This window comes from Brassica napus, chromosome C9, assembly GCF_020379485.1.
Source record: "Brassica napus cultivar Da-Ae chromosome C9, Da-Ae, whole genome shotgun sequence".
Lineage (NCBI taxonomy): Eukaryota > Viridiplantae > Streptophyta > Magnoliopsida > Brassicales > Brassicaceae > Brassica > Brassica napus.
In genome coordinates this window covers 22,484,349-22,505,864 of record NC_063452.1, presented here as the reverse complement: position 1 = coordinate 22,505,864, position 21,516 = coordinate 22,484,349, and the positions used below count along the sequence as shown (strand labels likewise).

The 21,516-nt window shown below is 37.3% G+C and overlaps 5 protein-coding genes and 1 long non-coding RNA gene across 11 annotated transcripts; 4 read left to right on the top strand and 2 right to left on the bottom strand.

The window, feature by feature from the left end:
* Positions 1 to 3,970: 3,970 nt before the first annotated feature.
* On the bottom strand, positions 3,971 to 4,957 carry LOC111204780 (60S ribosomal protein L32-1-like). Its single transcript, XM_022700208.2, has 2 exons — positions 4,801 to 4,957; positions 3,971 to 4,396 (listed from the first exon to the last, which is right to left on the bottom strand). Exons 1-2 carry the CDS (start codon positions 4,888 to 4,890, stop codon positions 4,085 to 4,087), a joined length of 402 nt encoding a protein of 133 aa, XP_022555929.1. The 5' UTR covers positions 4,891 to 4,957; the 3' UTR covers positions 3,971 to 4,084.
* A 185-nt stretch (positions 4,958 to 5,142) lies between these two features.
* On the top strand, positions 5,143 to 8,700 carry LOC106381842. Of its 2 annotated transcripts, none has more exons than XR_001276742.3 (4): positions 5,143 to 5,463; positions 5,615 to 6,203; positions 6,294 to 6,366; positions 6,472 to 8,700. It is a non-coding gene; the product is annotated as an uncharacterized LOC106381842 (long non-coding RNA). The 2 variants fall into 2 exon arrangements; XR_001276740.3 differs by having other exon boundaries at positions 5,145 to 5,463; positions 5,641 to 6,203.
* Positions 8,701 to 8,959: 259 nt separating this feature from the next.
* LOC106416413 (carboxyl-terminal-processing peptidase 1, chloroplastic) lies at positions 8,960 to 11,565 on the bottom strand. 5 transcript variants are annotated; one of them, XM_013857284.3, is made up of 11 exons: positions 11,117 to 11,564; positions 10,884 to 11,003; positions 10,628 to 10,765; positions 10,435 to 10,539; positions 10,194 to 10,362; positions 9,976 to 10,097; positions 9,802 to 9,885; positions 9,672 to 9,710; positions 9,526 to 9,588; positions 9,304 to 9,433; positions 8,960 to 9,181 (listed from the first exon to the last, which is right to left on the bottom strand). In XM_013857284.3, the coding sequence occupies exons 1-11, from the start codon at positions 11,525 to 11,527 to the stop codon at positions 9,126 to 9,128; spliced, it is 1,437 nt and encodes a 478-aa protein (XP_013712738.1). In that variant the 5' UTR covers positions 11,528 to 11,564; the 3' UTR covers positions 8,960 to 9,125. The 5 variants fall into 5 exon arrangements, 1 of the variants encoding a protein (XP_013712738.1); XR_007328119.1 differs by having other exon boundaries at positions 9,014 to 9,181; positions 9,536 to 9,588; positions 11,117 to 11,565; XR_001283151.3 differs by having other exon boundaries at positions 9,014 to 9,181; positions 9,786 to 9,885.
* A 75-nt stretch (positions 11,566 to 11,640) lies between these two features.
* LOC106416974 lies at positions 11,641 to 14,238 on the top strand. The gene is made up of 8 exons (XM_013857847.3): positions 11,641 to 12,007; positions 12,198 to 12,263; positions 12,342 to 12,426; positions 12,508 to 12,750; positions 12,836 to 12,977; positions 13,074 to 13,208; positions 13,295 to 13,696; positions 13,775 to 14,238. The coding sequence occupies exons 1-8, from the start codon at positions 11,920 to 11,922 to the stop codon at positions 13,931 to 13,933; spliced, it is 1,320 nt and encodes a 439-aa protein (XP_013713301.1). The 5' UTR covers positions 11,641 to 11,919; the 3' UTR covers positions 13,934 to 14,238.
* A 217-nt stretch (positions 14,239 to 14,455) lies between these two features.
* On the top strand, positions 14,456 to 18,120 carry LOC111204143. Its single transcript, XM_048768717.1, has 8 exons — positions 14,456 to 14,922; positions 15,085 to 15,131; positions 15,234 to 15,303; positions 15,389 to 15,500; positions 15,575 to 15,853; positions 15,934 to 16,078; positions 16,183 to 16,719; positions 16,824 to 18,120. Exons 1-8 carry the CDS (start codon positions 14,814 to 14,816, stop codon positions 16,974 to 16,976), a joined length of 1,452 nt encoding a protein of 483 aa, XP_048624674.1. The 5' UTR covers positions 14,456 to 14,813; the 3' UTR covers positions 16,977 to 18,120.
* A 720-nt stretch (positions 18,121 to 18,840) lies between these two features.
* On the top strand, positions 18,841 to 20,859 carry LOC106417863 (two-pore potassium channel 2). Its single transcript, XM_048768997.1, has 2 exons — positions 18,841 to 20,173; positions 20,246 to 20,859. Exons 1-2 carry the CDS (start codon positions 19,029 to 19,031, stop codon positions 20,418 to 20,420), a joined length of 1,320 nt encoding a protein of 439 aa, XP_048624954.1. The 5' UTR covers positions 18,841 to 19,028; the 3' UTR covers positions 20,421 to 20,859.
* Positions 20,860 to 21,516: the final 657 nt, after the last annotated feature.

The window sequence follows — 21,516 nt, the reverse complement described above, 5'->3', positions numbered from 1 at the left end:
GCACCTCTCTTAGGTACCTTAAGATCCTCTCCACCATATTCCAATGATGCACCTTAGGAGCTCCCATGTGCTGACTCACTTGATTCACAGCAAAACACACATCGGGTCTGGTGATGGTTAGATAGATGAGCTTGCCCACCATTCTTCTATACTTCTTGATATCTCCAAATGGTGTAGACCCATACTCCCCCTCTCTCAGCACCTTGTATCCTTCTTCTAATGGAGTCTTGGCCTTTTTACTCCCAAGGTTTCCTGCCTCCTTTAAAATATCAAGTGTGTACTTCCTTTGAGATAAGAATAACCCCTCTTTAGAGCGGAAGATCTCAATCCCAAGAAAATACTTCAACTCTCCCAAATCCTTGATATCAAAGGCACTTTTAAGAAATGTTTTAGTTGAGAGAATACCTTCCTTGTTGCTACCAGTGATGATAATGTCATCCACATAGACTAAGATGACCACAATACCTTGCTTACTAGTTAATGTGAAGAGGGTGTGATCAGCTTCTGACTTTACAAAGCCTCTTCCATTGAGGGTGGTGCTCAACTTATGGTACGAAGCCCTTGGAGATTGCTTCAAGCCATAAATTGCCTTCTTTAATCTGAGAACATTTCCTGGCTTCACCATGTTCTCAAGACCAGGAGGTGGTCTCATGTAGACTTCATCCTCCAATTCTCCTTGAAGAAATGCATTCTTCACATCCATCTGCCATAAATCCCACTCAAGATTGACAGCAAGAGATAAGAGAATCCTTATAGTGTGAAGCTTGGCCACTGGTGCAAAAGTGTCTAGATAATCTTCACCATACACTTGAGTATATCCCCTTGCAACCAGTCTTGTCTTCTTTCTTTCTGGTTTTCCATTGGCTCCATACTTGATAGTGTAGAGAAGCCGGCTTGTCACTGTCTTCTTTCCTTTTGGAAGTTCAGTCTCAAACCATGTATCATTCTTGATCATGGCTCCCATCTCATCTCCAACAGATTCTCTCCACTCCTTGTGTTGCATAGCTTCTTCATATGTTCTTGGAATGTATTCCTGATCCAATTCACTGATGAAGACTTGATGATCTTCTGGATATTGAGCAAGGGAGCATACTGCACTTATTGGGTGAGCTACAGCTTCAGCATTGAAGTAAACTTCTGTGTTGATCCACTGTGAGGGTTTCCTGATCCTTGTACTCCTTCTCAAAAGTTGTATCTGCTCAGGTTCTGCTTCATTTCCTTCACTTGGCGCCTCTACTTGAGTCTCAACATCTGATTCTGATGGCATCTCATCTTGATCATGAGCTACAGAGCTCTCTTCAGGTTGAGCTTGTGTAGACTGCTCAACATTTCTACTGCCCCCCTCATGATTAGGATGAGTGCTCTCAACACTATCAGCTGCAGTAGATGATAAATTTTCAGGGACAGGTTCCACACTTGGTAAAGAGGGCATACTGATTCCCAGGCTCTCCATTACTCCCCTAATGTTATTTGCTCTATCTGAGGCTGATTGAGAAAGATCTTTGAGCTCATCCCAACTCTTTCCATCATAATAGCCTCTAGATTCTGCAAACTTCACATCCCTCGAGACAATAACCCTTCCTGACTCTGGATCATAGCACTTATACCCCTTCTGAGTTGGAGAGTAACCAATGAACATAGCTTTTGAGCTTTTAGCATCAAGCTTGTTCCTCAGCTCCCCAGGTATCATCACAAAACAGAGGCATCCAAACACACGCAAATGGTCCAAAGATGGTTTGGTCTTATTTAGAACCTCAAAAGGAGACATGTTGTTGAGGACTTTAGTTGGAGTTCTATTGATCAGATAAGTAGCAGACATCACAACATCACTCCAGAATCTTTTTGGAACATTGGTGTGAAACATCATTGATCTTGCTACCTCCATCAAATGTCTGTTCTTTCTCTCAGCAACTCCATTCTGTTGAGGAGTGTAAGGACAACTTGTCTGGTGAGTAATCCCATGTTGAGCAAGATATTGCTTAAATGCATGACTTGTATACTCTCCACCATTATCTGACCTTAGAATTTTCATCTTGGCATTGAAATGGTTGCAGATATGGGTCTGGAAATTCTTGAAAGCATCCAACACCCTGTCCTTAGACGGAATCAGTGTCACCCAAGTGTATTTGGATTTCTCATCAATGAAGGTGACAAAGTATTTGTGGTTCTCTCTGGACACACATGGAGCAGTCCATACATCAGAGTGAACTAGGTCAAAACATCTTTCATAGATGGTGCTAGACTGTGAGAAGACTGTTCTACAATGCTTCCCTAATATGCAAGCTTCACAATCATCATTCTTGAAGACCACACCTGGAAACATCAAGTTTAGGGCTCTTGTATGAGGATGTCCCAATCTAGCATGCCATAGTGTGCTATCAACCCCGCTGGATGTACTAGCCAAACACTGAGAAGTGGATGGTCTAGACATCTCTGTCTTCTGAAGATGATATAGTTCATTGTGAACGTGCCCCTTTCCAATCACTTGGCATGTCTTTAAGTCTTGAAATTCAACCTCATCTGGTCTGAAGACAACCTCACAACTCAGATCAACAGTAGCCTTTCTCACAGATAACAAGTTTGATGTAAACTGAGGCATATACAAGGCAGTAGATTCCCTATCAAATAACCTCAGGTTCCCTATCCCTTCTATCTTAATCTTATCACCATTTGCTATTTGAACATTCCCTGAGGCATGCTGGACATCACTCATCAAGTTTCTATCACTAATCATGTGATGGCTTGCTCCTGAATCTATAATGATAGGTTTAGGGTCAAGAGAGTGTATACCAGCCTTCTTGGATGAGATAAAGGCTTGAATAAGGGAATGTAGGTCACTCATGGTTGCTGGACCATCAGTGTTGGCTGCACTATCAGTACTTCTCCATGTTCCTTCTTCATTTGAACCACCAATGACAGATGAATACATGGTTCGACCTTGAATCGATGGATGCTCAAACTCTTTGATTACATTCCTGGCTTGATTCAAGTCACTTTTTCTTGGCATATTGTGGTTCTTATGTTGTTCTTTAGCCTTCTTGTACTCTGGAAACAACACCATGTTGGAGTTCTCCCTCATGGAGAGATATGGACCAGTGGACAATAGATTGTTCCTACTGATTTTGAGATAAACTGGACTTTGAAGAAGTTTTTCCTGATATGGTTGAAGCTTTCTTGAGTTCCAGAGAATAGGGTACTCCTCTATCTTGAGTTCTGGTGAGGTTCTTCCCTTTTGAAAGACCTTTGGACCAGTGGATAAAAGGATGTATCCAACAGATTTTGAAGATAATCTGAGAAAGAAAGAAAGAAATTTGCGGAAGCTTTTGTGAGTTTCAGGAGCTTAATGCTCTGATACCATGTTAGAATGAGAGAATTATTGAGAGTTTATTTATGGAGAATGAAGAACATGAAGAACATAGAGAGAGAGAAAATAGATCTCAAGATGTAAGAGAGAGAAGGAGAGAATAATTTCCTTAATTTAATTGTGGATCTGGGTACAAGTATTTAAAGACAAGTGACCTCAGTACACAATATAATAAAATATCTTCTTCTCTCTTTTTCTTCTCTTCAATAAAATCGAGCTTATAAAACCCTTATAAAACCTTATAAAGCATTATAAAAACTTTATAAAACCTTATAAGTCTGGCAGCTTAATTATACTTCATGTCAACATAGCCCTATTCTGACAAGCGATTAAAAGATATTATAAGGGATTTTATGTGACAGGTCAGGTTCAAGTCAAAATTCTGAATTTGAAGATGAACGCTAGCGGCATCTTATTTAGAAGAAAATTACTTGACATGCTTGTAAATTTATTGTTGCTGCTCGCAGACGCTGGCGTTTCTCGAAACGAACAGGGCCATTTGTCAACAATGCAACGATAAACGTAAAGTCGCTTCCAACATATTCAATGTTTTGAACTTTCTAACAAAATAAGCTTCTGACAGATTTGGCCTAAAAAGTTTGAAGCTACGGCTCAATGTTTTACTTTAAAAATATGTGAAATTGTATCGAATGACAAAACAGATAATAAACTGAAAAATTGGCAATGACCAATAAAAGTAACCCTAGTTAGGGCATTTTTTTACTCGTCTTCCTGACTACGCAACCTAGCAAGCCTGTTGGTAACGACAATGTCTAGCTGAGAAGCTCTCTCCACAATAGCCTTCCTCTTCTTGGTGGAAACGTTGTGGGCAATTTCTGCGCAGTAAGTCCTGTTGTGCATCATGAGTAACTCAAGATCAGCAGAGTTGTGAACAACAAATTTCTTGAAACCGTTGGGGAGATAGTGACGGGTCTTCTTGTCAGATCCGTAACCAACATTGGGCATCAAAGTGACACCTTTGAACTTCCTCCTCACTCTGGAATCAATACCCTTTGGCCTCCTCCAGCTTTCCTGAACACAGTAGTAACAAATAAAAACCATGTCTGAGCCCAATAAAAAAAGAAACAATACAAGTCAGCAGATTGTACGAGAATATGAAATGTAAACAGGGTTAAAAGTAACAGTAAGATTATAGAACTAAAGCAAACTGTGTCGCAAGACCTGTAAGAGTGTTCACTATACGTCCTTGAAAAAACGAAGTGACCAGAAACAGGAGTTTAATCCTGGCCACCAGATACCAGAGGGCATTGCATAGATATGCAAATGGAGACTGAAACTATCAAGAAAGAATAGTAATTTTCAGCTAAATTGTTATATAAATTCAAGAAACTGAACAAGCTAGACTATCATCACTAATCGTTAAAGCTTCAACGAACCAGTGAGAAAGTTTAAATCAGTAACTCTGAAATGGCTACCTTGACGGTGATTCTACGGTCGCTCTGGGGTCTGATGAACTTGGCAGACCTCTTCTTCACGACCTTCTTCGTTAGCAAAGGTACCGCCATTTTTGCTCCTTTGCGTATGGGATCCCAGAGGCGTATTACTTGACAGCGGAAAAAAATGTTTTGTAAGAGTGTCCTAGGGTTTCTGATTACACATGAATTGGGCTCATGCCCATGTTATGGCCCATTATAATTTCTTTTCGGGCTCTTAATTAAACTATGAAGAAACTACTACACTCGTGTGCTAGCCGCAAGTTTGGGTCTGAACCAAAAAGATTATTGTTGGTCTTGATAAATGTTTATTTGGCTACGAAAAGTAATAAAAACCTAGCCCAGTTGTCAAGCTCTCCTTCTGCAACAATGGCTGCTTCAGATTAATAGGGTTCATACATCGGCCTCTTCTTAAGCTCTCATTCCTCAACAATGGCCGGTTACAGATTCATAGGTTTCATAGCGTCGTCTTCGTCTTTCTGTAATCAGGGCAACCGACGGTGTAGATTCTGGAGGCAACCGTTACAGAATGCATTGATGCGATGCCATTGACGACCTTCTTAACTCCTTAGCCTCACTCCATCCACGATAATTCATTCAATGCATCTTAACTCATCAAGGCGGTGGAACTTGAGCTATAAAAAGGTAAACTTTCTTCCCGTAAAACTCATCCTCACAACTCCTAAAAACACTAGAATTTTCTGTAAAACTTATTTCTCTCCCTCATCCATAATTTTTACTCTTCACCGCAACCAAACTGGCGAACCCTAACCTCCCCAATCGAAACTCTCATCAGACAATCGATTTCCGTTTCTATCTCAGACCATCGTTTGCGGCGGACTATAATGACCGGACTCTTGCTATCATGTCTTGATTGCATAGAGTTTGAGATATGTGGAGCTTAAAGGTGGCCGTCTTACTAACTCAGCCTACAACCAAAGAAACAAAGGAAGAGTAACGGCAAACTAACAGAAGCAGTCGTGAGAGGCGCCTCCGCGCATGAAAATGACGGAGATAGTGCTCCTTTCTCTGAAAGGATAAAGCTTTTACAATGGTTATGATGTTAAAGATGATCATTTATTAATATTTTTGGTTTATGCTTATTAAGGTGATGACAACAGTTCAACGGGGTAAGAGAACGAACTACTATGGGCAGCTTCGTCGCCACGAAAACTGAAGATCGGTATTGTTCTCTCCAAAGGTCAACCACCTGGTGGGCACACTGTCATACATGGACCAGTCGGTGAGTCAAAACCTTATTCTACACAACCACTCATTCCATATCTCTCTGTCAAGAGTCAGTAATCAGGAGTCATCTCATAAAACATTCTCAAGAGCGGAGTAGCAGGATCCCTCCTATTTCATTATCTGTGCTCTTTTTAGAAGTAAGTTTCGAGCATCAGTGTCTAAGTAATCAAATTTGATGTCACTTCCTAACTTCAAACTTTACCATCCCTCAAATCTTATTTTCTCAGAGTTGTGAGCAGGTTGATGTTGTCATTATCACCTCTAAGTTTTCATGCTGATGTATCAAAGACATGCATTGAGGTACAATACTATCCTCAAAACACTAGACTTTGATTCCCTTGGCATAACACATTCGTTTTTCTTTTTCTGATTGTAACCTCTGCTTCCACTTTGTGACTCCCTCAGCTGAAGAAGCATCTCATCACTGCTAGCTATGTTGATGGTGAAACATCCATGTGACATGAGATGGCTAAGAATGCTTGGATTACGGTTCTTGGTGACACGACATCTCACTACTTGGCCTAAAGGAAAATTGAGGTGGTGACCTTATAATCGAGAGGCTCATATCAGCAAGGGACAAGTGAAGTCTTTCACCTCTTCCTGTGGTAGTCTTCCCTTTTTTTGCTGCTGCAAATAATCCATTAGCCGATTCAATGACTTCAGTCGGATATACTTTTTTTTTTTTGTCACGAACAGTCGGATATACTTAAATCATGCAATAATGTGATGAGGACCATACATTCACCTTCCTCTTATTTAATATTTTTTATGTATCTTTCTTTTAGGAATTATAATATAATGCAATATTATTTTACAGTAAAAGCACATCAGTGTTACACCAACAAAGAATTCTAAATAGAAAAAATAACAATTACAGCAGAAGAAAAATTTAGGAAAAACGGTAAACATATAAAGTTAACTTTAAAAAAAAGGATTCACATAGAGAAAAATGTATTTATTATATACAGAAATTAATTATTAAATAAATAAAATAAAATTGTAACAAATTCAAAGTCATTCAATAATAAAATATAGTTTTTTGTCATCAATATACGTACTCAAACTGACTCTATAAATCAGGAAGGAAGCTCTAAATCTATGTGAACGATGAAAGACGATTGTAAATTGTCACTGTAAGAAGTTAATGTAAATTCATATTCAGAAAATTAATCAATAACACATATCAAAAAATTTAAATAGTTACTCATATAACATGGTTTATTTGGTGTCCAAATGTAATAACTTATAAAAAATTCAAATAAATATCTATATTCCTAAATAGTAACTATTGATATTAGGTTATCATGCTACCCACCTAACTTAAAATAACTTTTATTATAATAAAATGACTATTATTATTTGTCTGCATCGTCTAAAAACAAGAATTATACAAAAATGTACCAAAAAACAGTGAATTTAAAATAAACATATAAGAGAAAAATAATCTATGTTAGCCCTTTTTTCAAAAAATAAAATAAAAATAATAATCTATGTTTTCTGTGTTAAACTCAGCCGACCAAAGTTTTTTAAAAAACATTCTAATTACTATCAAAATCAAAGTAGAATGAACATTAGAATCAAACTAAAACGGTAACACTTTCATTAAATAAAATAATTGAGAAATAAATATATGATTTGAAAATAGATGTGGAACACATTATTATTACAAACAAATGAAACAGTTTGTTTCCATGGAATCGACAAAAGATCTATAATTGTTGTACCAAATAAAAGTGAAAAAATAAAACAAAACTTAAGAATGATTCGAATAATTCAAATACTCATTGAAAATAAAAAAAATATGTACTTACACAATTCGAACAAGAGACATAATATAAAACAACTCGACTTGGATCATATTTAGAGTAGTATAAAATAAAATAAGAATTATAAAAGATCTATCTATTGAAGACGAGGTAAATATTTTCACATAAACGGTTCCAAAAGAAAGATAGGATACCATAAATAAATAAAATAACAATTGACACATAATACACAAACAAATTGAAAAATGTAAACGTTAAATTTAACGAATACAAATATTATTTTAAATAAAATAAATCAGTATATAGAATTAGCTAGATATTACAAATACTAATACCTCTCGGCCGAACTAATTATATTCTGAGAACTAAACAATAATATATATATAAATATATATATAATTAAAAAAACAGTTAGTCAATATAACTTAACTTTCAATATAGAGTAAACTAAATAATTTAAATGAATTTTACCAATTAATTTATTTTAACAGTTTTTTTATTTGCTTACCCGCCTGTAGGGCGGATTTTACCCTAGTGTATATATATATATATATATATATATATAATAGACGTATTCAACCTATAGGTTTACCAACCAATAGGATTGTCTTATTTCATATTCGATATCTTTAAAAAAAAATTGAATATTGTTAAATTATATTATGTTTTTACAATTAAAAGATAAGAAAATAAAAAATAAATAAAATAGTAGTAATTACAAAAGAAACATTTTTAACGTCGTGAGCAAAACACTAAATCCTAAATTCCTAAACCCTAAATCCTGAACCCTAAATCCTAAATCCTTGGTAAACCTTGAACTATAGGATAAATCTTAAACTATAAATCAAAATCACTAAACACTAAAACACTCAAGGATTTAGGGTTTTAGTGTTTTAGTGGCTTTTTATTTTAGGGTTTACCTAAGGGTTTAGAGTTTACCCTGAGGTTTAAGGTTTAACCAAGAGTTTATGGTTTAGAATTTAGGGTTTTGCTGACGACGTTAAAAAAAATTTTTAAAAAAATATTTTTTCTGTAACTACTATTTTTTTTTTACTTTTTTTATTTTAAAAACATAATATAACTTGACAATATTTTGTTTCCATTTTTAAAAAATATAGAATTTAAAATTTGAAATAATAAAATTTTATTGGTTGGTTAACCTAGAGGTTCATGCTATAGGGTGAACCCAAGAATAACTCTATATAATATATAACCCAAAGATAATAGTTTGTTTTTTTGTTTGTAGCTTGGGGAAAAAATAAGAGGAGATAGCCTGATGAACTTCATCACGTTTCAGCTTTGTTGGAGAGTGTTGCACTTAGACAAACGTTCTTTTACTTCATCCCAAGCTGCTTTGGTCATTACCGTATCATCCAACACAGAGTTTAAAACGAGGTCAATGAGTAAATGTTCAAATGGTCATCAAAAAAAGAAAAGAGGAAATATCAAAAGATTCAGAGATTAAGCGAACCTGGTAAGTTTCTGAAATCAGGTTCAATTCCACCACCATTGATGTCTATGTGGTTTGGAGTGACATACTTTCCTATTGTCACAACAACTCCTGATCCATCCCTGAGCTCGAACACCGACTGAATCAAACCCTGCAACCAGTAAATTCAACCCACAAGAAGCTGATCACAAACATTTTCAAAAGGATAGATTCAATATAAAACTATTAAGACTTTGGAGTAACCTTTCCATACGTTCTTTCGCCCACAAGAATTGCTTTACAGTTATCATGAAGTGCAGAGGCCACCTAAAAAAAACAGACAAACTCATTTCGTTTCAAAGATCCAAGAAGACGTGTCTAAGTGGCTTATATCTACTAAGATTACTCACGATTTCACTAGCACTTGCCGTCCTGTTATTTACCATTACCTGAAACAATGATAAGGATTCTAATCAGCTCATGATGCAAAAAATCATCATCAGTGTGAAAATTAAACGGCTTACATGATCCATCACATACAATAAGAGGGGCGGTGATCAATGGTTTTTTATCTGCAACAACAGTCTTTTGAGTCTCTGTATCTCTCCCGGCTGTATATATCACCTGTCACGCAGTTGAAACATACAACAATAGTTTTAAGTAACTTTCAACGGATCTCTTCTTGTAGTTGAAGTAAGCTATTTTGTGATTTACCGTATCTCCTTCGTCTAGGAACAGCTTAGCAGTTTCTATTCCAGCCTGCACAAGTCCACCAAGGTTATCTCTAAGATCCATTACGAAATAAGACGCACCCTTGTCCTGGAGTCGTTTCATTGCTGCAAATATATAAGCATAAACACAAGTTAATCAAGGGATGGAACCACAAGTTGAAAACTGTAGATGTGACAGGACTAAACATGGAAAGGCTTTACCAATCACCAAATCTTTCGTAGCCAGAGCATTGAACTCTTTTAGACGGATATACCCAACAGAGATTTTCCCGTTGTCAACTTTCTCCAGCCGATAAGAGACAGGAGTCTGCGCATTAACTTGTCTCTGGACTTTAATTGTCCTAAGAGGTCCACACTTCCCATGCTTCACCTGCAATACGCATACACATCATCAATCTTTAGTCATGAGCTTAGTTTTTATCTTGTGATTAAGAACAATAACCTTGAGAACCACAAAAGTTTTACTAGGGCCTTGTAACAAAGATGACACTTCAAATGATGATTTCCCACTAACATCAACTCCATTGACAGCAAGAATCTCATCTCCCTAGCAAGATAAATGCATTGCACACTTTGAAAGTGAAATTATCAACGAACAAAGCTACTTAGAAAGAAACTAGAGCAGTCTTTTTAACCTGTTTCACTCCAGCAATGTCAGCAGGACCGTCCAACACAATACCAAGGACCTTCAGCTTTGCATTTCCACCACCATCAGAAACTTCTCTAAGGTTTATTCCAATGCCCGTGATGTCATACTTGGACATCCTGGAGAACTTCAACAAGTCACACAAACAAACAAAAAAATGTGTAACTGAGATCACTCAAGACTCAACACCAAAGAGATGTGCAACCGAGACAACTTTCCATCAACCAAACTCATAGAATCCAAACCTCATCTGGTGAGAGAAAGCGAGTGTACTGATCACCCAAACTTCCCAACATTTTCTTAATCACTTCATGAGCCTTTGATCTACTCTTAATTGGACTACTCAATATCTCTTCCTTCCGTTTCTGGAAAGTAACAACAACAAGTAGAAAGATTCATTCAATCTTTACACATAAAAGCTCCTTCCTTTATCTACCCATCAAGCTATTAAACATTACCCACATCTATGTTTAACTACCTGCCACGTTTCAGAACTCCATCTATTGCTTCGAGCATCCAGAAAGGCGTCGTTAACAATCTCCCACGCCTCTTCAACAATCCCTTCGTTAGTTACTAACTGAGGCCTGACGTCATCTTCTAGCACCTCAGTATCAGCTTCTTCCTCGTTAGGGCAATCTTCCGGAGAAGAATCAGGCGATAACGAAGGCGGAGTCATGGATAGGTAAGGATCGATGGAAGCAGCGACGGAGGGAATCGGCGACGAGAGCACGAGAGTGAGCGTGAGAGCTCCGGTTAGGGTTCCGATTACCGATTTTTTGAAAATTTTAGTCAGACCGGAGCAGTCGATTTTAGACGGAGGTGGATGTTCAGGTAATGACGGCGGTGACGTGGTGGATAACGGCGAGGAGAATGGGAGCAAGAGCCTCATCTTGTTTTAACGGTTTAGTTTTTATTTGGTGGTAACAGATATATATGGTACGACGTATTTGCAATATATACCCTCCTACTTTTAAAGTACTATATATACAGATACTAACTTTATAAGATACAGTATTTACCCCAAAAAGTTTACGATGAGGACGTTGACTAAAACTGGAATGGCTACTTCAATAAAGTGTGGAAAGTAGTATATAATACAACATGAATATATTTTTTCTCGTATCCCAAAATAAAAAACTATAAAGCTCAAAGGTTGAAAGAGTGAGAGAGAGGGAAACTGAACAAGGTTTCTTGATACTCAAGAAGGAGCGAGAGAGAGAGAGAATCCTTTTTGTTCCTCCTTCTTGCATGCGACTGTGAAACAAAGAAAGCTCGCAAGAGATGGCGGCGAAAGAGGAAGACGGCAACGATGGTTTTCTGGGGGAACTGAGAGATCTCGCTGAGCTCATGCAGCAAATTATATCTCAAGGTTTCTTCCTTTTCTTTCTTTCTTTCTTTCTTTCTGGGTTTTAAGCGCTCAAGTGAACCGAAGATGAAAGCAACGCCCTTAGGATCACTTGTTTCTTCTTCGTCTGTGTTGTTTCTTTTACTTCTTTCTTGTACAATTCCTTGTCCATCAAGTTGATTTCTGATTATGTTGCTTCCATACCTGTTTCCAGATGAAGTTGATGAGAGCGAGAAGAAAGGTGTTGGTCAAGGTGGTGAGAACAAGCTTAACTCAGATGGTAACGAGACTTATCTTTTTGGTTCTGTATCTTACAGAAAAAGTCTATAAAACTTTATCAACGCCGTGTTTGGTTCAGAGACGAGTAATGAGCAAGGAACCAGTAATCATCAATTGGCTGGTTTATCTGCTACTTATAATGTCCTTGTTGCATATACAAAGAGGTTCCTTCTTTTCTTCCCCTTCTCTTGACAGTTGATTCATCTTCATCGTTTGTTAATTAACACTCCTTGTTGTTTTTGCAGTGATCTAGCAAATCTAGAACCGAGGAATGTGTCTGTAAGTTCGGGTGAAGCAGTGTCTTCCTTGTCCGTGCCATCTTCTGATTTGGCATCCAAGTACAAGTTGCCTGATGATGAAGAAGTTACTAATCCAATCGATTACTCATCTAGTGACTACGATGTTGTAAGATATCAACTCTCTCTACTCTCTCTAGAGAATGATGACTCAAAAGAGTATGCGTCTCTCAAACAGTGCATGACCAAAATGTAAATCTGCTTCTCTACCTCTACCTCTCTCTCTCCATTTTATATATTCTCTACTAATCATATCTTAAATGTTTTTTTTTCACAGAGATTCCTCCACCTCCTTAGACCATCCTAAAGCAGAACAGGCTCATGAGCATGCTTCTGATTTCACATTTGACATTAGGAAACCTGTGATTAATCCTGCGCAAGCTCCTCCTAAACCAAGTCTTCAGAGGCAGAACGCTATGGTGAGAGATCAAAATGGCTTCTCTTAATGTCTCTTTATATATATAGCTGAAATCAAGATCTTTATATATAAAGCTTGTGTCTTCCATATGTTATAGCATCGACAAAGACACACAAGTGAACTGGATCCTGGATACTCAGCTTCTTCTTTGAATCAGCCAATGCCTACAAGACAAAGCATTACTACTACTGCATCTTCACATGGTCGTAGGCCATCTGTTTCCATGACCAAGGTAAAGTCTTTTTCTAATAAAGCGTTATTCTTTTTTCATCCTTTGATTCATATATACTTTGAGTTTTGATTTCCATTTTGGCGCAGGCATTGATAACATCTACTGAGTTTGTACCACAGACACAGAGGAACCCACATTACTCTCAGCGTCAGGTTCCTTCAGGGCAGTATGGTAATATCACGAACTCTCCTTACTCGCCACCAAATCAGAACGAGAGCTACAACATGCCACCATCAGCAACAGCGTTTCAGCAACAAGGTGGTAGTAACATGGCGCATAATGGTAATGTGATTACCTTTCCTTACGGGCTACCAGAACAGAATGACAGCTACAACATGCCTCAGTACTCAGCTGTCTCTATTGCTCCCTATGCTTACGGTTCTGTTAACCTCTTTGGCACGTCGAGTGATAACGTTGCAGCAGACTCGAGGTTTGGCTATGAAGGTGGTCTCTCAAGGAACCACTTCTCATCGCTTCAGCAGCATCAGGTGAAACCCAAACAAATATCTCTTAGGGTGTGGATGACTTGGCATACAAGTAACGCTTGCTTGTTGTTTTGTTCACAGAGTGGAGATTCATTTGTGTGGCCACTGAGTCCCAGACGTAGCCGCCAACAACGACAACAGCAGCTTCGGAGTGATTTCTTTGCAACTCTGAACCAACAAAACGATAGGAGTGATCCATCTGACCAAACCCAACAACGGTTATTTCCAAGAGACAACTAGAGTAATCAAAAATCAGCCATATATCAATGACTTTCTTTTAATGGCTTTAAGCTGCTTGTTTGTGAATAATAAAGGCCTTAGCCTATGTTTTTTTTATGTACTACAAATATTAGTGGATAGATTACTCTTTCAGATCCATGGAAACTATTAAGAACAAAGTTTTACATTAGAATTTGTCCACAATATGGGGAGAATTTTAATTTTACCACAAATTTAATACAAGTTTTCAACTTTACTTTTAAAGACTAACTATGATAAATGTTTAAGAAATATTAATTAAAGTTTATAAACCAAGTCCACCTAATAAATATTAATTTTTAAACAATAATCGTTAAACCTTAAACCCAAATGTTATGATATATATATATATATATATATAATTTTTTTTTTTTTTAAAGTGATATCTAATTAATGGTATTTTAATCAAATTTTCAAACTAATAGTGTAAATGTAAGAAAAAAATCATGTTTTAGTATTAGAGATAGAGATATAGGAATGGTAGAAGATGTAATGTTCAAAGCAAATAAAGGGTAAATCTTAAAAAGAGTTCATGTGTTAATACTAATAGTATAGAGAGAGTTGCCCAAAAAAATACAATGAGTACGTTGACTACAAATACAAATGGAATGGAACTGATGGTCACCGTCACTAGTTTCTTCAATAAAGTCTACTTAATTGGAATATATATTTTCTTCTGGTATCCAAAAAGAAAACTATATAAAGCTCAAAGATTGAAAGAGTGAGACAGAGAGGGAAAGGAGACAAGAAGGTTTCTTGATACTCAAGAAGAAGCGCGAGAGAGAGAGAATCCTTTTCTGTTCCTTCTTCTTGCATGCGACTGTGAAACAAAGAAAGAAAGCTCTGACAAGTTTCGACAAAAATGGCGGCGAAAGAGGAAGACGGCAACGTAAACGCCGATGGTAATCTGGCGGAAGCGGGAGAGATGGATGAGCTGTTGCAGGCAATATCGGACGTTCTTCGTTCTCTAGGTTTCTCCCTTTGCTTTCGTCTTCTTATTCTTCGACTGTGCATTTATCTTGTACAGTTGCTGCAAGATCGCTCTGTTTTCAATATATCCATCGAATGTTTTTGCTTCTGAGTTATCTTTGCTTGTCCATCAAGTTGATATTGCTTCGTTACCTGTGTTCCAGCTCCTCTTGTTCATGAAGATGAGAGCAACCCAGGCGAGAAGAAAGAGGTATTAGAAGAAACATAATCAACAGACCCTTCTGTTTGTGAATCTTTAATCTTAAAAAGCTTCACCTTTTCTCTCTCCCTGTTTGCTTATTATTATTGCAAGACCACGGACACGTCAGATTCTTGCTCTCTAGGAGTTGATAGAAGCATCCAGAATATTAGTAGTGATCAAGGTAGTGAAAATTAACAAGCTTTTATCTTAGATGATCGATCATGTGATGCAAAAAGACTTGATCTTTGTGGTTGTTGTTGGTTCAGAGACGAGTAATGAGCAAGGAACCAGTACTAATCAACTATTGGCTGTTTCATCTACTACTGATAATGTGCCTGTAACCTCGGTTGAAGCAACAACATCTCAGCCATCTTCTAGGTATTAAATCTGCTTGGTACCAATCAATGGTTGTATCTCGCTTTGTAACAACAACATTCCTTTTTTCTTTGCAGTGACATAACAAATGTTGAAACCAAGAGTGTGCCAGTAAATTCAGGTGAAGACGAGATGATTTCCTCTTTTGGGGCGCCAAAAATGGCTGGTGCTTTGAAGACGAGATATGAGTATATCAAAGAGACTGTAACTAAAGCTCCTGTCAAGAATGAACGTCGCTTGCCTGATGATGAAGACGTTACTAATTCAATTGATTACACATCTAGTGAGTATGATGAAACAAGAGATCGACTTAAAATGCCTATAGAGAATGATGACTCAAAAGAGCTGAGCAAAATGTAAGTCTGCTTCTCTAGCTTCCTCTCCATTTTTTATTTGCTCTATTAATAATCTCTTAAATGTTTTTTTTATTTCACAGAGATCCCTCCTCCTCGGACCATCTTGAAGCAGAACATGTGCAGTATGGAACTCATGAGCCGGTGAATCAGCCAATGCCTGCAAGACAAACCATTACTACTACTGCATCTTCACCTGGTCGTAGCCTATCCGTTCCCATGACCAAGGTAAAGTCTTTTTTCTCATAAACCATTAATATTTTTTTTTCTTACATTCTTTAAAACTACTTCTCTTTCATACTTTTAGTTTTGATTTTCATTTTTTGGCGCAGGCATTTATAACATCCACTGACTTTGTACCAAAGAGGAACCAACAAGCCATGAACCTACTACCACAGACACAGAGGAACCCACAAGCCATAAACCCTCATTACTCTCAGTTGCAAGTTCCTTCAGGGCAGTATGGTAATATCACGAGACCTCCTTACTTGCCACCATCAGCAGTACTACCATTTCAGAAACATGGTGGTAGTAACATGGCGCATTATGGTAATATCACGAACTCTCCTTACTGGCGACCAGAACAGAACGATATCTACAACATGCCTCCTCAGTCAGCAGCAGCATTTCAGCAACATGGTCGTAGTAACATGGCGCATTATGGTAATATCACGAACTCTCCTTACTGGCGGCCAGAACAGCACGGCAGCTACAACATGCCTCAGTACTCAGCTGCCTCTATGGTTCCTTCTGTTTATGGTTCTGCTAACCCCTTTGGCACGTGGAGTGATAATAACCCAGCAAATTCGAGGTTTGGGTATGAAGGTGGTGACTCGAGCAACTACTTGCCATCAATTCAGCCGCATCAGGTGTGAAACCCATCAAATCTTAATTTGAGCCTTTGAAAATTTCGGTTTGGTATGATCCGTGACTCTTGCTTTCTATTTTCGCTTGCTCGTTGTTTTGTTCTCAGAGTGGAGATTCAAATGCGTGGCGACCTAATTCCAGCCACAGCCCAGAAGAACAGCAAATTTGGAATGATATCTATGCATCTCTGGACCAACAAAACGATAGGAGTGATCCATCTGACCAAACCCAACAACGGTCAAGGCCAAGAGACAACTAGAGTAGTCAAAAATCAACCATATCAGAACTAATGACTTTCTTTAGATGGCTTTAAGCTACTTTGTTTGTGCCTTCGAAAATACTCTGATAACGTTTTGTGGATATACTACGTTCTATGCTTCTTTTTTGTTAATACTAGGTTCATCAAATATTCAAGATATACATTACGATAAATCATTTTTTTTTAAATCACTTGTTTTATCTGATGAAACTGTCAATAGAAATATTCTTTATGATTGATTGTTTCTCAAAATGAGTAAGGTGTCAAATGATATTATAGAAAAAGGTGTAAGAAATGCTCAAATCGCCGAAACCACGTAATCTGGGACGGCGAAAACGACACGTCGTGCCGTTTGTCACTCGCACCTAGAAAGTGACAAGGTGTCGCTGAGAGCTGACAAACAAAGTTGACCCTTCAATTAATTTATATGATATGCACTAACTTGGTATATATTTCCATAGTTTATACCAGGGGTGGGCACTTTACCTGATACCCGAAGCCGCACCCAAACCCGACCCAAAAAATCCGAATCGAAGTAGCAAAATACCCGAACGGGTATTAATTTAGGAGAGATTGGATATCCGAACCCGAACGGGTAATATCTGAACCCGAATGGATATCCGAAGATAACCGAACATATATATACTTACCTTTATATTTCTAATTTACATCTCTTATTTTTTTTAAATATTTATATTGATGTTACACAAGATCAAAGTATATATATATAATTATAGAGAAAATAATTTGATATTCAATTTAAAATGGTCAAAATTTTTGTTTTATGTATTAACAAAAGTTACATTCAAAGTTTAAAAACAATACCCAAATTAATATCTATTTGTTATTGAAATATTATCTCCAAACCTATTAATCATCCAATCTATAAAAATAAAAAATCAGTTAAGTGAAATCTATATTTTTAAATACAAGAAACTTAAAAAATGAAAAAAATAATTTTTTTTCTTTTAAAATCTAAATATCCGAACCCGATTCAAAATAACCGAACCCGAATTAAAAATACCCGAACCCGATCCAAAATACAGAAATATCCGAACGGATTCTCTATCTCTACACCGAAATACCCGATCCGAACCCGAACGGGTATCCGGACGTCCACCCCAAGTTTATACGTTTTGACCCCTTCATTTCTAATACTATCGTATCTCATCCATAACAATACCAACTTGTATGATTTTCAAATTTCCATAGTATATACGTTTTGACCCCTTCATTTCTAATACTAACGTATCTCGCCCATAACAATACCAACTTGTATGATTTTCAAATTTCCAATAATATAAACATTTTTCATCAATACTGATTGACAGATAGCTAATAGCCACATGTATCATACTAACTATAGATCCTAGTAAAAATACATGAAATCACCAAATCACTTAATAAGTTAATATTAATCTAAACAGATTGAATTTATATGGGTTTGGTTTGTGTTTGAATACTAATTTATGTTATTGAAATTTTTGAATATTTTGGATACTTATTTGAAACTGAATTCGAATTTGGTTATAACTATTTTTTCCAAAATTTTCAAGTTTTTCAAGTATCTATTTAGATCTAAGTCCAGTCTATATAAAATTCAAACCCTAAGAAACTATAGAATACTATATTTTGCGTTGAATTCGGTTCAAGTTCTCTGGCTCGATTGAAACAAATGAAAGTTATGGTGCTAATTTATAAATGATCAACAACAGATGGTTCGTTAATCAAAATAGTTACAAGAATCTAATCACCATCTAAATAAGAATACAAAAGAGCTGTAAACAATAATAACACATACACAGACAACTATGAAAGAATAATCGTGTGTTGCCAAAAAAAAAAAAAAAAAAAAAAAAGAAAGAAAGAATAATCGTGTCAATCAAAATACGGCGTTGTCAAACTAATCCCTTTATTAAAATCTGTCAACATCGCAAACTAACTATCATCCTATAATAATCACAGTCCCTATGAACGATTCTCCACAAGAATAAGCCAAACCCCATCATAAAGGTTTCAAAAGAAAGCTTCGTCCTTTTATCTTCTCCGACCATGGCCAACGGCGGAAACGAGATTGACCCGTTACTCCAATACCTTCTCAGCCCAAGAACCAACCCACCACAACCGCCTCTCTTTCCCTTACCCGAAAACGACGACGTAACCGTCCCGATGCCGCCAATGACACCAACGGAGTTCAAAAACCGTTTAATCTTCGGCCCGTTCCCTCGCTCCCAACGCGACTCCTCTCTCCTCATCGAGGCCATTTCTCAAAACCTCTCGCCGCCGTCCTCCTCCGCCGACACTTCCTTCTCCGACACCTCCACCGTCGACATCCTCCTCCCGCCACCGGAACACAACTTACCCCCTAAAAAAACCAAACCGACCTTCCACCGCTCCAAAACAGCTCCCGCCATGGTCGCGATCAACGACCTGACACACCCGTTCGATCTCAAAACGGAGAGATCAGACTCCAAGTCCGTCGTGAGACAAGCCGTTGCTCTCCTCGTCGTCTACCTCTCCTTAGGCGTGCTTATCTACTGGCTGAACCGGGACAGCTACTCGGTGGTTCACACTCACCCCGTCGTCGACGGTTTATACTTTTGCATCGTCACAATGTGCACGATCGGCTACGGCGACATAACTCCAGATACGGTCCTGACAAAGATGTTCTCTATCTTGTTCGTCCTCGTCGGGTTCGGTTTCGTGGATATATTGCTAAGCGCGATGGTTAGTTACGTTCTTGATCTTCAAGAAAACTATATGCTAGAAGCCGCGAAGAACGATAGCTTCGATGAGCCGGAGAGGAAGAGGTCTTATATAATCGATGTGAAGAAAGGGAGGATGAGGATTAGGTTGAAGGTTGGGTTGGCTTTGGGCGTTGTGATGCTGTGTCTTGGATTTGGGGTTTTGATTATGCATTTTGTGGAGAGGATTGACTGGTTGGATTCGTTTTATTTCTCGGTTATGTCGGTTACTACGGTTGGGTATGGAGACAGGGCGTTTAAGACTTTGCCTGGTAGGCTTCTCGCTGCGGTGTGGTTGCTTGTGTCTACTCTGGCTGTTGCGAGAGCGTTTTTGTATTTGGCTGAGGCGAGGGTTGATAAGAGGAATAGGGAGAGGGCTAAGAGAGTGCTTGGTGAGAACATGTCTATCTCTCAGTTCTTTGCTGCTGATATCGACCACAATGGCTGCGTTAGGTACTCATGCTATTAGTAAAGTTTCAAACTAATATCATGATCTTTGGTCTAATGATCATCTTGGTTTTGCAGTAAAGCAGAGTTTGTGATATACAAACTAAAGAAGATGGAGAAGATAACCGATAAGGACATTGATCCGATCGGTAACCAGTTTGACAGGCTTGACAAAACCAATAGTGGAAGGATTACTCTTTTAGACTTATTGGAAACCAGCACCAACGAGTTACCCTCTGCAACTTCGGTTTAGGATCCCACATTGCATGCAACATAACAATGAATTATCTGCATGCAGTTGAACCGGTTTAAGCTCTCGTTTGTCCCCTTCTCACCTAAGATGATGAAGAGAAAGGTGTTTGATGTTTGGTTTCCTTTGACCTGTTCGATGTCATACCAAATGGGTACATTGCCAATGGCTTGCTTCGGTTTGATATATAGGGTTCAGGAGTTGACGGGTTTATATTATGCATATACTGTTGATAATACTTCGGTTTGATTGAAGTCAGTTGTTACCGTTTGAAGTAAAGCAACTTGTGTTCCCAAATATGAGACTGTAAATGTTAATGTATACTCCTTTCGTTTTTTAATATAAGTCCAAATATTAGACTGTAAATGTTAATGTATACTCCTTTAGTTTTTTAATATAAGTTGTTTAAGAGAAATTTTTATGTTCCAAAATATATGACGTTTTCGGTTTTGTATGTAAAATTTATTAACAATTAATGTTATATGACCAATGATAATATATCTTCTATTTTATTATTGGTTGATTTGTGGTTAGGTAAATAATTAATGATGTTTTTGTTTAAAAAATATAAAAAATAATGATTTTCTTAATCTATGTGCATAGTTCTAAAACGATTTATATTAAAAAATGGAGGGAACAATATGATATTTGACTATTTTCAATCAATTTCTTTGTGCTCAACTATTTAATGTATTGTGTTTATTTACTTACATTTTTCATAATATCTAAAAAAAAAAACTGTGTTCCTAAGTTATCACACACCCTAAGAAAAAACCTGTCTTAACTACGGAAAAGGTCAACAATCTCATCTTCAACTTCTTCCTTTATAAATTAACTAGGGCTGTCCGCGCTACGCGGGATCTGATGTATCGGTTTTTATTAATATATAATTTTGTATAATTTTTCTTATATGTTAAGAAGGGTGTGAGTATGATTATTCTGTCTACACCAAATTTCAATTATATAACTAAAATGACTGAATTCTTACTATCGTTGCTGTTTTAATTAAAAGTTGTAAGATTTTATAGTATTTTAAGTATTATAAAAATATAAAATACATAAATCAATTGAAATCGATCAAAAGAGACAGAGATTGAGT

What these genes read in the sequence shown, in the direction of transcription:
- LOC111204780 (XM_022700208.2), bottom strand. Translation starts at nt 4,890, where the DNA reads ATGGCGGTACCTTTGCTAACGAAGAAGGTCGTGAAGAAGAGGTCTGCC. An exon ending in ACCGTAGAATCACCGTCAAG is followed by an intron (nt 4,397 to 4,800) that starts GTAGCCATTTCA and finishes TACTGTGTTCAG; the next exon opens with GAAAGCTGGAGGAGGCCAAA.
- LOC106416413 (XM_013857284.3), bottom strand. Translation starts at nt 11,527, where the DNA reads ATGAGGCTCTTGCTCCCATTCTCCTCGCCGTTATCCACCACGTCACCG. An exon ending in TACGAAAGATTTGGTGATTG is followed by an intron (nt 10,098 to 10,193) that starts GTAAAGCCTTTC and finishes ATATATTTGCAG; the next exon opens with CAATGAAACGACTCCAGGAC. An exon ending in GCGAAAGAACGTATGGAAAG is followed by an intron (nt 9,434 to 9,525) that starts GTTACTCCAAAG and finishes TACTGGTTGCAG; the next exon opens with GGTTTGATTCAGTCGGTGTT.
- LOC106416974 (XM_013857847.3), top strand. Translation starts at nt 11,920, where the DNA reads ATGGCGGCGAAAGAGGAAGACGGCAACGATGGTTTTCTGGGGGAACTG. An exon ending in GAACAAGCTTAACTCAGATG is followed by an intron (nt 12,264 to 12,341) that starts GTAACGAGACTT and finishes TGTTTGGTTCAG; the next exon opens with AGACGAGTAATGAGCAAGGA. An exon ending in CATCGCTTCAGCAGCATCAG is followed by an intron (nt 13,697 to 13,774) that starts GTGAAACCCAAA and finishes TTTTGTTCACAG; the next exon opens with AGTGGAGATTCATTTGTGTG.
- LOC111204143 (XM_048768717.1), top strand. Translation starts at nt 14,814, where the DNA reads ATGGCGGCGAAAGAGGAAGACGGCAACGTAAACGCCGATGGTAATCTG. An exon ending in TCAAAAGAGCTGAGCAAAAT is followed by an intron (nt 15,854 to 15,933) that starts GTAAGTCTGCTT and finishes TTTATTTCACAG; the next exon opens with AGATCCCTCCTCCTCGGACC. An exon ending in CATCAATTCAGCCGCATCAG is followed by an intron (nt 16,720 to 16,823) that starts GTGTGAAACCCA and finishes TTTTGTTCTCAG; the next exon opens with AGTGGAGATTCAAATGCGTG.
- LOC106417863 (XM_048768997.1), top strand. Translation starts at nt 19,029, where the DNA reads ATGGCCAACGGCGGAAACGAGATTGACCCGTTACTCCAATACCTTCTC. An exon ending in GACCACAATGGCTGCGTTAG is followed by an intron (nt 20,174 to 20,245) that starts GTACTCATGCTA and finishes TTGGTTTTGCAG; the next exon opens with TAAAGCAGAGTTTGTGATAT.